Source organism: Diabrotica virgifera, chromosome 3 (genome assembly GCF_917563875.1).
Source record: "Diabrotica virgifera virgifera chromosome 3, PGI_DIABVI_V3a".
NCBI lineage: Eukaryota > Metazoa > Arthropoda > Insecta > Coleoptera > Chrysomelidae > Diabrotica > Diabrotica virgifera.
This window is the reverse complement of record NC_065445.1, coordinates 142,790,844-142,808,320: the sequence shown is the minus strand read 5'-3', so window position 1 is coordinate 142,808,320 and position 17,477 is coordinate 142,790,844. Positions and strand designations below refer to the sequence as shown.

Genomic DNA, 17,477 nt, shown 5'->3' with positions numbered 1-17,477 from the left:
AGTTTTCGAGTTATAAACAATTTAAATCTGAAAACGACGAAAAATGTTTCATACCTCCTTCTTCCATTCAAGAATCGTAGTTTACATGTTACATACCTCCTTCATCCACTAGAATATCTCTTATTAAGCCTTTTAGAGGTACAGATAAGTGTCATAATATGATAGTGAAGTTACATACCACCTTAATTCACTAAAAAACTCAAAATTTTAGAAAATGATACATAATCTCCTTCTTCCACTTAGGTCTTCAATTGACAATTGAATTAAATTGAATAATATGAAAATCATATTAATTAAGTCGACTCTTATAGCTTGAGATGATACAAATATTCAACAAATATTGGTTTCGGGCGTTTAGAAATAAATATTCCATCTTCAGTGCTGCTACTAGGTATTCATGTTTAAAGTTCCTATTGGCAGCTCTGAAGATGAAATATTTATTCCGAAAACGTCCTGTGATTTAGCCTGAAAGGGCTTTAAATAAATATATCCTTTTTGTAATAAAATATTTTGTGATATATGGTATATAGCCGACTATAGGAAATTAACTTTTTCCTTGTGAATTTAACTGTATTATACCGTAAATAATATTTAAAAATGTATATTTCAGATAATGTATTAAGGGTGGCGAAATGAGGGTAAATAGAAGTGTGTTTTACTTTGTTTATTTGCATGACCCTGTGTTGTTTTTATTGATCTATTAGTTGCAAAAATAATGACATTTTGTGACTTTCATTTTGTTTTTATACAATCCTAACAGAATTTTACGAAAATGTTGCTGTTACAAGAAAATATTAAAAAGTAGTTTTCTGTAAATAAATTATAAATATAAATTAATTTCTGACCAATGACAAGCTGCGACGGCACGACAACCCACCGATGGGTGTCACCTCAAGCTTATCTTAGTTTTGAATGTAGTTTAGTTATACAAAATTTTAAATAAACATGAAATACTATATTGTAATGAATACTTACTTTAATTGAAAACACTCAATTTATTAGTCTTTGTTTGTAACTAATTTACACACACTTATTTAACTTATTACATTTACTATAATAATTTATAACACATTTTTAAACTAATATAGGTATAACATATATGTACAATCAGATGTACAAAAAATTAAAAATCAAATAAAATACAGAATTAAGCAGGCGAAAGAACAATGGTTAAAAGAACAATGCGCAGAAATAGAAGAATACCAGAAAAGACAGGATAGTTTCAACACACATAAAAGATTTAAAGAATTAGCTCACAACAATAGAACAAGAAAACAGGAAATACTGAAAGATACAAATGGGAAACTTGTGTTGAGTAGTAATGAAAAATTAAAGAGATGGACAAAATACATCAATGAACTGTTCAGACACGGACTGGGAACCAGAAGGTGGGAACCAGAGAGGTGTTATTTGCTTTTAATGTGTTAGCTCAAAGATGCATGGTTATGAATGTGGATGTGCATGTTTGTTACGTTGATTTTGAAACAGCACTTGACAAAGTGAGACATGAAAAATTAGTCCAAATTCTAAAGACAAAAATTATAGACAAAATGGACTTACGAATAATAACAAACCTTTACTGGAATCAAAGAGCACAAATTGTAATAGATAACGAACCCAGTCCAGAAATTGAACTCAGGAGAGGAGTTAGGCAGGGATGTATTAGGTACGTCTTCATTACTATTTAATGTATATAGTGAAGCCATTTTTGAAGAAGCATTATTATCTCAAAGTGAAGGAGTAATAATTAACGGAAGATCTATTAACAACATAAGATATGCAGATGACACCGTGATTATGGCAAGCTCTGCTGAAGAACTCCAATTACTGCTAAACAAAACAAATCCGTTTCTGTGAAAAATATGCATTAAAAATTGATATAAAAAAGACCAAATACATGATAATAACAAAGAAAACAAATATACAAACAAATATACATTTGGGAAATGTACCGATAGAAAGGGTTGTTAACTACAAATACCTAGGAACCTGGATTTCAGACAATAATGATCAAACAACAGAAATAAGGGTCAGGATATAAATAGCAAGAAATGCGTTTGTAAAAATGAAAACAATTCTCTGCAACAAAGACCTTAGATTAGAACTGAGAGTAAGAGCTCTGAGATGCTACGTGTTTTTGATACTGCAATACGGACATGAAAGCTGGACATTGAAGCAAGAACACATAAATAAGCTACAGTCCTTTGAAATGTTGTGTTACAGGAGGATACTTAGAATAGCATGGACACAGAAGAAAACTAACACGGAAGTATTGTGAGAAATGGGCAAAGGATACGAAATAATAAACACAATAAAAATAAGAAAATTACAATATCTGGGACACGTAATGAGGGGACAGCGAAATGAACTACTAAGACTGATAATACAGGGAAAGATAAGAGGAGGAAGGAGTATAGGAAGAAGGAGAGTATCCTGGTTGAAGAATTTAAGGGACTGGTTTAAATGCAGTTCTATGGAACTCTTCAGAGCAGCAGTAGATAGAGTAAAGATAGTGATGATGATATCCAACCTCCGATTGAGAAACGGCACTTGAAGAAGAAGAATGTTCAACACGCACAATTACAGTCAAAATATCAATGAACCCGTGTCAACACAATTTGTCTATTTATACTTAAATTGAAATTGAAATTTTTTTACACACTATTAAATTTTTTTTTGAGAACATACACCTGTTGGTTTGACCTATGTATACTTAGTCCACCCCTTTTCTGGAAAATATTAGAACGTTCTACCCGTCCGTCAAAGAATTTAGCGGTAAAACTCGTTCTGTTGTTATTTCAAACCCTCATTGAAACACAGATTTCTCCAGATTCTTCGGCGAACGGTGTGGAAGGTTGTTTACCGTTACATGCCTGGCGCTAATTTTGTTCCAACACAACGACAACCGTCATGTAACGATCACTTTACTATAACATAATACGTTCCATGCGTTCTGTGTCTGTATATCGTGTGTTCCATGGGTTATTTTGTTTACTGCGCAGGACGGTGATCGTTTCGTGGATGGTTTCTCGTTGTGTTGGAGCAAACCTTACCGTAAATAACAATAGCTTACACCTTAAAAATATCGATTAATAAATTACTAATTTGTCATAAAATCTTATTTAAAAATTTTTGACAATAGCAACTTTTCACAAAACGAAGAAAAAATACTACTATCAAAGATATTTAACGAATATTGTGTAAGACTATGGATAAATCATGAAACACAATGAGTTAATGAATAATGATAACAACATGATTAGTAAAAGTACAGAGGATAAAATGGTTTAGATATAAGAGAGAAGAAAAAACCATTAGAGGAACAATATCAAGAAGCAGACGGAAGATATGATGGAGAAAAGAAGAAGAACAAAACGTAGGAGAGATGGAAAGAAACATTGGAAGAAAACTAAAAGATGGGAAAGTATTAAATGAAAACAGCTACAACTACCATGGGGAAGCCTAGGTTGGTCCTTATGGGTTTTTGTTTAGTTTTTTCCCGTTTATTTTATTTTGCTTGGTTGAGATTGATTAAGAGATCTTTAAAAATAGTTAGTTTTTTTTTTGTTATAGTTCCCTGTTATATGTTCTTTGCAATGCCACCTGTAGGAATAGAGAAGTGAATAATTCATTATTGTATTTCCGCCGCTTTGAATTATTGTGCTTTTGATTTTCCTACATTTGCAGCAATTTTAAGGCAAATTATACCGAATTTCTAATATATTTTTCTTCCTTTTAGGTTTGGTGCCTTTGAAAGTTTTAAGAATAAAATGCAAAGGCCTGATGGCACCCTTAGCATATCTGGTAGATTACTTTGTGGTATGGGAGCTGGTGTTTGTGAAGCTATTTTAGCCGTGACTCCAATGGAAACTGTTAAGGTGAAATTCATTAATGACCAGAGATCTCAAACGCCTAGGTTTAAGGGATTTCTGCATGGTGTAAAGATGATCGTCAGGGAAGAAGGTAAAAACTTTTAGTTTCAATTTTTGATACAATTATAATAATTTAGTACATGAATTTTACAAATAAAATGCAATTTAGTACGGTATCCGCCAACATAAACAGTACCGAAATTACTGTGAAATTGCTCATGCAAGTTGCATTTATCATATTTGTTATACTTGTCATTAGTTGTCAACTTGACATTACGTTACGGTTAAAATCTTTGTCATTATGGTTGTTTCTACGGAAGAAAAAGCTTTTTTAGTAGAACATTCTTTCCGCTCATACTGAGTTGGACGGAATGATTATAACAAGTGTCAGAAAGGTATCAACATTTTAACAAGGCGTCCCCTAGTGTAGCTGTATTGCTAGTGATTGTTGAGGAATTTCGTCGCAGATAGCTGGTAGTGTATTATGTCAACGTAAAGGCTCGTAAGGTCGTCGAAGAACAGTTTGTACAAATGCTAATGAAGGGCGCGTGTTTAACCAAATCATCCACTCTCCACAAAGAAGTCTTGTATGAACAGCACGTAAACTGAATATAAGTGAAAGATCTACACGTCGAATGTTCAAATCTATTGGCGGATTTTCATACTGAATTCAATTTTGACAACGACTAAATGTTGCGATAAACGTGAAAGAAAAAGGACCCCGCAACACTCCTTATGGAAAAGTGGTCCCGGTCAAATTTAAGGAAACCTTGGTCAATGATAGTTCTCACTGAGTAGATTAAAAAAGCCTATGGCTTTTGTGAATGAAAATATATATTATTGAAAGAAGAGAGACTATTTTCTTCCTGCATATTTGCGTGTTGCATATGAATTCGTGGTTAAAAATATAAAAAGTATAAAAATCGTGTTTTAGTCTTCAGAAAACCTCCGAAAATACTCAGAAAACTGAAGAAGTGCGATAGAAAATGTGTAGCTACAGCGACATTAGAATTATCACGTTTTCATGAACGATTCAGACTTATCCAATACCAGCATAGCTGCAGTTCCGCCTTATCTTTAGAAAACTACCGAACAGTGGCGGATCTATGAGGGAATAGGGCAATTCCCCCCGTAACACGGTCCAGAATTAAAGAAAAAATTGTTGAAACATAAAAATATATTAGCTGACATGAAACTTACTGCAGACAGACAAATTCAACCCAATTAACTCGACAGTTAAGAAAATTAAGGGAACTTATTGCACGTGCAATGTCTTGTCGTTTGGGTTTATCTATTTTATGTATTTTGGAGGTTTGTGTTTTATTAGGGGTTGGTGTTTTATTAGAATTCGCCTCCTCTCCAAAGGCAAATGTTCCGCCACTGCTACTGAAGCGCCTTCAGAAAATTGAGGAACAACCTCAACAAGTTTTGAGATAAACGCAATCTTTGCATTCGTATTTTCATTATGTTTATGGGATGGCGCTACAAATTATGTAGTGCCATTTAACCAAATACAGAGGTAGGTACTGTAGACCCTTGTTCATCCGATGATTTAATGTTGCTATTTTTATTATGCAGATAGCTTAGATGATTTGCAAAGAATAATATCCAGCATATCAGATATGGGTAGAGAAAATATACTTGATCTCAATACGAAAAGAAAATACAAAGTACACACATGGTAGTAGGTAAACGCGAAATATGACGAATTACAATCTTCTATGGAAAAATCGGGTTTATGTCATCTTTGACTATCTGTACGTTAAGATTTTGCTGATTTGGGGTAGATGCATCATATATGTCGTGTTAACGAACGACATATTAGGATACTTCAGTAGCAGTGGCGAAACATTAGATTTGGGGGAGGGTGGCGACTTCCAATAAAAGACCAACCAAAAATATATATAATAGAGATAAACCCAAACTACATAAAAGACATAGGTAATGACATGTGCAATAAGTTCACTTTAGTTTCCTAAATATCGAGTTAATTGGGTTGAATTTGTCTGTCTGTAGTAAGTTCCACGTAAGCTAACAGATTTCAACGTGTAATAATCATGTTCCAACAATGTTTTCTTTAATTCTGGACCGTGTTACGGGGGGAATTTCCCTATTCCCACGTAAATCCGCCACTGTTCAGTAGTTTTCTAACGATAAGGTGGAACTGCAGCTATGGTGGTATATGATAACTCTAAACCATTCATGAAAACGTGATAATTCTTATGTCACTGTAGCCACACATTTTCTTTCGCACTTCTTCAGTTTCTGAGTACTTTTCGGAGATTTCCTGGAGACTAAAATACGATGCATTTATTTTTCACCACGAATTAATATGCAACACGCAAATATGCATGAAGAGAATGGGTCTCTCTTCTTTCAATAATAAATATTTTCGTTCACTTGACCGTGAATTAGTGCATTAACGGAAAACGAATTCCTGAATTTAAGAACTTCAGAAGGCTGTAGCTCGAGAATAATAGTTTTTCAGACCTAGGTGCCATGGACTTTTTTATTATACTTACTGAGGACTATCATTGACCAAAGTTTCGTTAAATTTGACCGGGACCACTTTTCCATAAGGTGTGTTACGGGGTCCTTTACTGCGTGCTGTGGATGCGTGCTGAGCTTACTGTATGAAGATCCCGATTTTTTAAGAAACGGACATGACGAAAGTCACATTCACCTCAACGGTTGCATTAACCGACAAACACTTCCTTGGGTTTGAACGTCCTGATACTATTGCAGAAAAGCCTCTCCACAGTGCTCGAGTAACCATTTGGGTTGCTGTGTCTGGTCATGGGATAATTGGTCCTTATTTTGTTGAAGACGAGAATGAGCAGCCAGTTACTGTCAATCCAGAGCGGTACAGACATAATATTCTGACACATTTTGTCAGAGATTTAAAGATCTTTTGTCGTGCGCGTAATTTAAGAATCCGTACCTAAGCAATGGTTTCAACAAGATGGTGCAACAAGCCATACAGCTGAACGCTCCATAAATTTGCTCCGTGAACATTTTGGTAACAGAATAATTTCTCGTCGAAGAGATTTCAAGTATCCACCTTATTCACCGGATTTAACACCACCTGATGCCTACATTTGGGGGATGATAACGAATTTCATATTTCGCTCGGAAAATCCGCCAGAGACTGTTGGAGAAACCGCAAAGAATAATAACTTATTTTCAACATTTGCAACAACCACTTTTCTTAAATATATTTAATGATCTTTAGAAACGTTATGAAGCTTGTTTGCAACGCCACGGTGCACATTTTGAACATATGTATTATAAAAATTAATTCATAAATATATATTTTTTTATTCGGTACTGTTTCTTTTGGCGGATATTGTATATATCGGTAATGAAAAATGTAGTGTTTCCCATCTAAATTATCTAAACTTTACAAAAAGTGTTAAATGCACCAAATGACTAAGTAACACCGTGTTGACAAGCAATCAAAACTAATTAAAGCAAGTGTGAAAGTTATAAGTCGTGAATAAGTATATATGTTACAGTTCAAGTTGATTCTCAGTTAGAGTCGACTCCAACTAGTTGGAGTCAACTCCAACTGAAACGAGCAGTAAAAGTTGATTTTAAAAATTTAAATCAACTTGTACTAGTTGGAGTTGACTCTTCCTGGATCGATTCAGTAAATGTTGATTATACGAGAATCTCAAGTGCATTTTTGATGAGTGTGCGTTTCTTTGTCTTGACCGTTTTAACTACTTATTAGTAGAGTCTGTAAGGTCGTCCCCGTTAGGTTAATTATTCTGATTCGATTTTTTGCACAAACTTACTCAAAGAAATACGACCGGTATCGCGGTCGAAAAATTGTTTAACCAATTTTTGTTAAATTCAAAAAAATAATTTTTATCTACTTTATCTCATATTATGTAAGTAAAGGTTTTATTGTGTGAAAATTGTAAATATAGATAGCAGTACATGAAGGGCTTAAAGTGTGTCTGAAGTAACAATGTATTTTAAATGGCTTTTAATTTTTTGCACTGTTTTTTAGCACACTTTCATATAATTAAACATCCTTAACTTTCGCCTTCGGGAGGAAATCAGACTCGCCCTTGCAACGGCAACTGAAATGCTCACAAAACAGCGACCACGGAAGCAAAGATGGATGACAGAGGAAATATTGGATTTAATGGATAAAAGAAGAAAATTCAAACAGCACAAAGCAATGTACAAAGCATTAAATAGAACCATTAAACAAAAAATAAAAATTGCAAAAGAAAAATGGATAACAGAACAATGTGAAGAAATCGAAAACTTATATAAAAAAACATGATGACTTCCATCTGTATAAGAAACTCAGGAATTCACAAGCACGACATATTCACAAGGACTAAATAATCTAATCAACGCAGAAGGCAAACTGATTTCAAGCCCAGAAGAACAAATAAACATGTGGGAAGACTAACGACGAAGCTCTTCCAATACTGAAGTTCGAACTGGAATATGCTCTATGTCAACTAAAAAACAACAAATCTGTAGGAAAAGATGAAAAACCAGCTGAGCTGTTGAAGTTAATCAACGAGAAAACTTAGACCTTCTTCTTGGACTATTTAATAATGTTTACAATACGGCTATCCCTAAAATATGGCTTGAATCAGTCTTCATACCACTACCTAAAAATAAGAATGCCAAATTATGCCAGGACTTCCGCCTTATAAGTCTATTAAATAACATTCTAAAGCTTTTCTTGCGTATCATACAGAATAGAATATACAGTAGAGTCTCGGTTATCCGCCCTTCATTTATCCGCCGTTCCGTTTTATCCGCCGCTCCATTTAAGTAATAATTTTTTTTTCAAATTTTTATAACTTTGAAAATATTAAAGAACGAGTAAAAATTTTTTAAGATGAGATAAAATAAGCCGAGCATTCCGAGCAATAAGAAGAAAGAGCTGTCGATATTATGATGCTACAAGATGGCGAGTATTGGCAGCAACAAAACGAGATAAATCAGCAAGGCAGATGAAAATCGCTAGTTTTTTTCGTTCATCCTAAATCATTCTATCTACAATGTCCAATGTCAGTCAAAATTAAACTGATTCTCTTCTTCTTCTTCTTGTGCCACTCCTATCGAAGACTGGAAATCATCAAGGGCTCAACTTGTGTTTCATTTAACGCTCCCTATTATCCGCCATTTTTGCTTATTCGCCCTTCCGTCGGCCTGTTTATGGCGGATAACCGAGATTCTACTGTATTATAAAAAATGTGATGAGGTCACCGGTCAAGAACAATTTGGCTTCAGGAAAGGTATGGGGACACGAGAAGCAATATTCTGTCTTCAAACTCTGGCACAAAGATAAGCAAGCAGACCTTTTTATCTGTTTCATAGATTTTGAAAAAGCGTTCGATAGGGTGACGCACAAGACCTTGATAGAAAGATTGAACAACATCGGAGTCGACAAAAGAGATTCTAAAATTATAGAGGCTATTTATTGGAATCAGGCAGCAATCGTAAAGACCAATGGTAATACGTCAAGGCCAATTGAAATACAACGAGGTGTTAGACAGGGTTGTGTGCTATCACCCATACTTTTAACGTCTACTCTTAGGTAATATTTGAGAACTCTTTATCGCACTCTTCAGAAAGAATCAGGATCAACGGTCAGAGAGTAAATAACATCCTCTATGCAGATGACACAGTATTAATGACTGATTCGGACCATAGTCTGCAGATACTGTTGGACAGGGATACTGAGAGTTGTGAAAAAATGAGGATGAAGATCAATAGGTACTGCGAAAACCAAAGTTATAAAAATATCAAGGAACAAAAATTTACCTCTTCCAATAAATATGTGAAACACCAACAGCTTGAATACGTAAGCCAGTACAAATATCTTGATTGCTGGTTCAACAATCAACTTGATTATAAACAAGAAGTCAAGAGCGAAAATATAGGTAGCCCGACAGGGGTTTATCAAAATGAAAAGCTTATTTTGTAACAGTAGCATTAATATCAACCTTAGATGTCGTTTTCTGCATTACTATGTGTGGTCAATACTTTTGTATGGAACGGAGGCCTGGACACAACACAATACTGATGAACAAGTTGGACGCCTTTGAACTCTGGCTTTATAGAAGTGATTTGAAAATACCTTGGACAACCCACACCACCAACGAATATGTTCTGAGGAGAATAGGTACAGGTAGGGAACTGCTAAAAATCATTTAAGTCAGAAAAGTTAGCTACCTGGGACACATAATGAGAAACGAAAAGTACCGCCTCACGCAACTGATCATCCAGGGTAAAATTGAAGGAAAACGGGGTCCCGGTAGGCGCCAGATTTCATGGCTTAGAAATATCAGAGACTGGACCGGCCTTGATTCAACATCTTTGTTTAGAGCCGCATTGTGCTGCAGTGTAGTCGCTAACCTCCACTAAAGGAGAAAGCACCACAAGAAGAAGAACTTTCGCCTTGTCATGGTGATGACATGTGAGCAATAAATTACAAAAAAAGTGTTTTTGGGGTTTGACAGAAGTTTGAATTTTTAAATGTCAAAATGGTGCAATGGTGAATCTCACTCGCACTCACATTGGTAGCTGCGTCAATATGCTCCTAGCGCTCATTGTTAATAATTAAAAATAACCCCTTAGTTTAGTAATAAAATAATAACAAAAATTTCTTCAGTATCTTGTAGGGGGGTCGTTAAAATTTTATTTGGTGACTTTCGGTCTTTCTCGTGACTTTCGGTGACTTTCTCGTCACTTTCGGTGACTAATATAATTTTTAACTGAGTTATTAAGCCTTGAAAATGGTCATTTTCGTATTTTGAAATAAATATAACAATAAACAAGTATGGACACTAAATTTTACAGAAAAATCACAAAAGACCTCTTTTGACCTTGCTCCGAATGACCCAAATGATGTAAAGAAAATTGTCCTAAATGAATTTTTTTTGTGAGTTTGTTTAAAAAAGTTGTTTAAACAATTTTTCGACCACAGTACCATCTGACACCCTGTGGATTCGTTATAAGGACCTCTTTTTGAGTAAGTTTGTGCAAAAAAATCGAACTGGAATAATTTACCTATCGGAGGCGACGATACAGCCTAGAATATAAATATCACAATTTGAACATAATTATTTCCAGTAACATTTAATTTCTAGAATGATGACGTCATCTACGCTTTTTTAAATGAGAATAGGGGTCATGTGATAGCTCATTTGAAAGGTAATTCAATTTTCTATTCAGTAATATAAACATTAACATTATTATTTATACAGGCTGTCCAAAAAATATTTTTTTTGAATTAAATTTTTTGACAAAAAGAAGAATGTGTGTAATTTATTTAACTCATAATACATTTTACTCCTATCAGAAAACAGGAAATAATGTGTATTTGACAAATAAAAATATTGTTTTTTGCTTAAATTCAGTATTAAAGCAGCCACCCACCTTCCTCTTGACAGTTTGAACATTTAATTTAAGCTAAAAGCAATGATTATTTTTCAAATAAACATTTTATTCTGTTTTATGAGAGCAGTAAAATGTATTTTGAATTAGATAAATTACTTGCATTCTTCTTTTTGTCAGTAAATTTAATCAAAAAAATAAAAAAATTTGGGCACCCTGTATAAAAAATTATGTTATTAGTTATATTATTGAATAGAGAATTGAATTACCTTTCAAATGAGCTATCACAAGACCCCTATTCCCATTTAAAAAAATCATCGATGACGTCATCACGCCCAGATGGGTGACGTCACTACTATGGTATATATGCCAAAAAGTCGTAATTTAAAAATAAAAATTGACCTGTTTCGGGATTTCTTTCTAAAATCGTCCATTCTCGAGAAAATGAATTTATTCCAACCTTTACGTGCTCACTGTATATTATGAAAGTCAGAAACTAAAAAAAATCAAAGATTAAAGCTACCTCTATAAGATCCTGAAGAAATTTTTGTCATTATTTCATTAATAAGATATTATTTCTAATTATCAACAATGAGCGCTAAGCGCGTATTGAGGCGGCCGTCAATGTGAGTGCGAGTGAGATTCACCATTGGACGGCCCAAATGGTGCATCTCTTTAGCACTCACCATTGACGGCCGCCTAATACGTACTTAGCGCTCATTGTTAATAATTAAAGATAAAGCTTAGTAATAAAATAGTGACAAAAATTTCTGCTGGATCTTGTACAGGGGGCTATAAACTTTGATTTGGTCACTTTCTGACTTTCATAATAATGGATTTTAACTGAGTTATTAAGCCTTGAAAATGGCTATTTTTGCATTTTTCAAATTTTAAATCGCGTATAACTCGACAACAATCAATTTTAGAGAAAAATCACAAAATACCTTTTTTTGCTCAGAATAACTCAAATGATCTAAAAAAATTGTTCGAAGTGAAAAAATTATTTTTGTGAATTTGTCTAAAAAAAATTGTTTAAACAATTTATCGATCAAGGTACTGCCTGGCACCCAGTAGATTTGTTATAAGGACCTCTTTTTGAGTAAGTTTGTGCAAAAAATTCGAATCGGAGCAATTTCACTAACGGGGACGACGATACAGCCTAGACTAATTTGAACATATTCAGTAACATTAATTTAATTTCTAGAATCGGCTGTTTGTGTGAATCAGAATCAACTTTTACTAAATGGCATTGGGAAGAGTATACTTTTCCTAGTTGGAGTCTACTTTTACTAGTAAATGTTGAATATAAATCTTCATTTTATATTTATAATCAACTTTTACTGAAACCAGCCGTTTCCAACTAGTTGGAGTCAACTCCAACTGGATAATCAACTTGAACTGTAACATATACACTGATTTGTTTAAATGTGAAGGAATGGACAACAAGAAATTTAGAATAAGTACTACAAAAAATATACAATGAGAACAGCAAAGCCATAATTAGTAATAATTCAATATCAAATACGTTCACAATAAATGAGGGTTTAAGACAGGGAGGAGCCCTTAGAGCAACACTTCTTCTAATATTTATGAACGAACTTATTAAAAAATGCACAACAAGGAGTAAAATGCTGAATGTAGGATATAGGAAGCTGCAAAGAGTAAAAATCTCTTTTGAAGGAGTATTTGCTAACGATTTGGTGCTAATTACAAAAATTGAAAAATAACTTTAGAAATATGGAAAGAAGTACTCACTGAAAAAGGAATGAAGATACATATTAAGAAAACCGAAGTTATGCAGATGTGAGAAAAAAGAGAAGAACTTAATATAGAAATTGAAGGAACAACAATAGAATAAGTTAAATTTTTTTACATCCTTAGGAGTATTACTAGAAGAAACAGGATCTCTAGAAGCAGAAATCAACAGGAGAGTATAGAAAACGCTACTACTATATCGTACAATGAACAACAAATTGATACAGGATGTTTCATTAACAATTGTCCATATCGTAACTGCAGAAACCTTAGACAAAATACGATGATTTAACCTAAAACACTTAAAACACCTAAAATATTCGTCCTTACCGAGATACAGAGTGTTTTATTACAAATATTCTACAATGATTTTAGGCCATTGTTTTAACAACTTCCAATATTTTTTTTCAAACTTGGCAAACAGTTTACACATGTTAGGATACTTTAACTAGTGTTAAAAGATAGTTTTCTGCTGTTACCAGAAGCGTGCTGTAGGATACTTCCTTTTCGCCCCTTTTACCCCCCATTTGAGCATGTTTTTTTGATTCTTTGTTACTTCTTACGTAAATATAATCCTTTTGTCTCATTGTGATAGAATAAGTATTTTTCAAGTTATTTGCCTTTTAACGGATTCAATAAGATTATGTATTTGAAACAACATTCAATAAGATTATCTGTTTAAAATACATAATCTTATTGAATCCATTACATTTAAACGCAAATAACTTGAAAACTACTTACTCTATCGCAATGAGGCAAAAGGATGATATTTACGTAAAAAATATCAAAGAATCAAAAAACATGCTGCAATCATTATTACGACAGTGGCGTAGATTGTGAGGGGGGAAAGGGGCGAAAAAGAAGTATATATCCCTACAGCACGCCTCTGGTAACAGCGGAAAACTATCTTTTAACAATAGTTAAAGTATCCTAACATGTGTAAATTGTTTGCCAAGTTTGAACAAAAAATATTGGAAGGTGTTAAACAATGGGCTAAAATCATTGTAAAATATTTATAATAAAACACTCTGTATCTCGGTAAGGAAGAATATTTTATTTAAGTGTTTTAGGTTAAATCTTCGTATTTTGTGCTAAGGTTTCTCCAGTTACGATATGGACCATAGGGAACTTGCATAAAACTTTAAATTCGAAAAAAATGGTATAAATCACAACAGAACATAATTTAGAACCTGTATCAAAGATAAAAAAGTTTTGTTTGTCTTTCGTTTGGGCCCTAAAGACGACTAAAAATTAAACTTATACCAGCCACCCCAAAACGCGTCGTGACGTCACGGGGTTATATGTTTACATTATACACCAATTGTATATTATATAACAAGAATAAAAAACCGCTAAACGCCGTAAAAATGAGTGGCGCATACAATATTCCAGCTACAAAAGATCTGATATGAATATTACGTGGCGCGAAAATGTATTTTCATTTTGATGAAAAACAAAATTCTAGTTTTATTTTAAAATATTTTTCCATAATGTTTGCTAAATTTGAAGTAAACGCACCACAAAAGAGTTTCAAAATTCAAACTGTATCAAAGTTACTCTTTTGTGGCGCGTTTTACTTCAAATTTAGCAAATATTATGGAAAAATCTTTTAAAATAAAACTAGAATTTTGTTTTGCATCAAAATGAAAATACATTTTCGCGCCACGTAATATTCATATCAGATCTTTTTATCAGATATCAGTTTTTTATTCTTCTATCAGGAGTTCTTCAAAGTTATTTATAAATTAAATGTATGAAGTTAAATACAATGTTTCTCGATTACACGTTAAGCTTTATAAATAGTCGCCATTGTCGCATTATCTCCCAAATGATCTAGTGTCCATCGAATGTACACTAGATTTTTTTCTATTCGAAATAGATTGAAAAAAAAAAATTGAAATGGCCGGTAAATAAACTCGAATTGCCCGTTACCAGATCAAATTTAGCGTCTTAACCACTACAACTACATAAACCATTTAGGGAATAATCGTTAATTGGATTATACTTTTGTAGCTTAATAACTTTTAAACGGCTTAACCGATTTTGATCACTAAACATGAGTTTGAAACGTATTGACAAATCTGATGAATCTAAGATCAAGTATGATAACTGAAGCTATTACAGGAATTATTGAGCTTGAAAAACCGTTTTTCCCATAAGAAATAGATTTGATCATACTTATGAATTCTATAACTTAACAATTCGAATTTTCCTGGATATGAGGTATACACCGTTAGATTCGCCTAGAGTCCTTCTACAAACGCTCAGTTATTGGCGCAATTCGTAGGTTGAAATTTTGAGTAATTGTCGAAAAACCAATATTTTCAAAGTTTAGTTTTTCAGTTTTTCGGCTATACTGAGCCGTGTGTATGTCTGATCCTGGCGGCTTGGACACCATTTGAAAGCTTAACTCAATACTATTGATTTGGTGTATTTGCGGTTCTCCTGTCTCTTCTTGAACCGAAGATATATACCCCCAAAAAATATGCCGTTTTGTACCTACCAAGTCCTATAGCTGGCTTATGGGTGGTCAAAAGTCACAAACTACATCGGTTCTGAATCGGCCCTGACCCCCTCTTCAAACGCAGAAAAAAAATTCAGATCTGTTTAACTTTTCCACATACATACATACATATCGACAAACATTTTCCCTTTTTTTAAATAAAAATTGAGTCATATTTCTGAGCTCGGTAACTTTTGAATGGTATAACCGATTTTCAAAATTAGACATGCGTTAGAAAGGTAATGATCAGTACTATCAGAAGCCGCAAAGGTCGGAGTTAAATTTTCGAAGTTTTTGGGAGTTTTGGAGACGAGAACGAAAAACAGACCCTAAATAGGAAGGGCCGTAAAATCCACACCCGTGGACCAAAATGGATGGTTGACATATGAATGGGTGAGTCTTTTCCTGAACATTAAGATGGGAGTTGGCCCAGTTTTCAATTCAGCCAGATTTAGAAAATCGAAAATTTCGTGTATATATATAGTGTTGCGTATAGGGGAGTGTGGATGTGCGCCACTGGCGAGAACTGCCGTTCTCTGGTAATTTTAAATTAGACATTATAAACGTCAGTAGAAAATACAGTTATGTGACGTTACAAGTGTTTTTGATCGTTTGAACTATTCATAGAAAATTTGTACTTTTACAAAATGGTTTTATTTTCAATAGTAAACCTTCTTTCCTTTCCTTCAAAAACTGTATCAAACTCCAATCTCAACAAACTGGTATATATTATGACAATGACATACGGTAAATGTCATTAGAATATAAATATTTTTCCTTTATTCCCCTACGACGAGCTGGCCAAATACCCAAGTAGGTGGAGGCCAATAAACTAAAGAAGAAGAAGAAGAATATACGTAAATATAACCATAAACGGAACCACATAGTTAAACTCTGTGACGTCACGGGTCGTTTGAACTATTTTAAGATACATAAGACTTTAAATTTGTACTTCTGAGTTATTATGAGTTTTTGAAGCGTGAAATTTTGGAAATCTCATTTTTTTATTATGTAATAAAACATTATTATGTAATAAAAAAAAATGTGCAAGTTCCCTATTGTTAATGAAACACCCTGTATATAGAAAAGAAATATCACGGAATACAAAAATGAAAGGCTTCAAAACAGTATTGGAAGAAAGTATTGAAGAGTAAGAAACATTCATATTTCTCGTATAATAATATTTTTTTTTGTAGGTATTGGTGGTGTATACAAAGGAGTTACAGCGACGATAATTAAACAGGGTTCTAATCAGGCGATACGATTCTTCGTTATGGAGACTTTAAAAGATGCTTACAAGGGAGGCGATCGTGATAAGAAGATTCCTAAGATAGTTGTAGGTGCTATGGGTGCTTTTGCAGGTAAATATTTTACTATTAACATTTCTTATGAATGGCAAGTTTCCTTAAATACCTGTTATATTTATACCTTTTTTTATGATCAATATTGTTACACCAGTTCTGTAAGATTGGTCCCACATTGAAAAAGTCCCTTGACGAAAAGAAGTATTAAAGTTCGAGAATATTCGAGATATCATCGAAAATCGAGAAATGTCGAATGAAGTTATGAACGTCAGAAAATGTTTATAAACCAACGAACTGTCAATCCAGATGTGATTTTATAAATCCCCCACATAGAAACTGAAATTCCATCAAATTGAAGCTCAAATCACCCAAATTTAAAGTTTTGCCGTATTTTAATAAACTAGTAGTCAAATGTAGAGAACAGTAAACCAAAATTATAAACCCAAATTATACTACTTACCAACAGAAGGCCCTGGAAATAATTCATAGGTCCTATCGTCTTCGATTATGTGAGAGTATAATCTACAGTACAGTCTTATGTACATTCGCAAATTTAACTTACCATGACCCCTTAAAATCTTCCATAATTCCCCCCCCCCCAAATCGTCCAACCATTTCTGCTTAGAAAAATTCCCCTAGACGCTTTCAAATTACTCCAAAATTGTGGGA

The 17,477-nt window shown here is 33.6% G+C and overlaps 1 protein-coding gene across 3 annotated transcripts in view; it reads left to right on the top strand.

Annotated features, from left to right (window-relative positions):
• LOC114333439 (putative tricarboxylate transport protein, mitochondrial) overlaps window positions 1-17,477 on the top strand; it is an 88,850-nt gene that overhangs the window by 62,523 nt on the left and 8,850 nt on the right. For all 3 annotated transcript variants that reach the window (XM_028283309.2, XM_028283308.2, XM_028283310.2), the window contains exons 4-5: window positions 3,740-3,963; window positions 16,701-16,865. In XM_028283309.2, coding sequence (XP_028139110.1) covers window positions 3,740-3,963; window positions 16,701-16,865 — 389 coding nt within the window. The remainder of the gene's footprint in view (window positions 1-3,739; window positions 3,964-16,700; window positions 16,866-17,477) is intronic.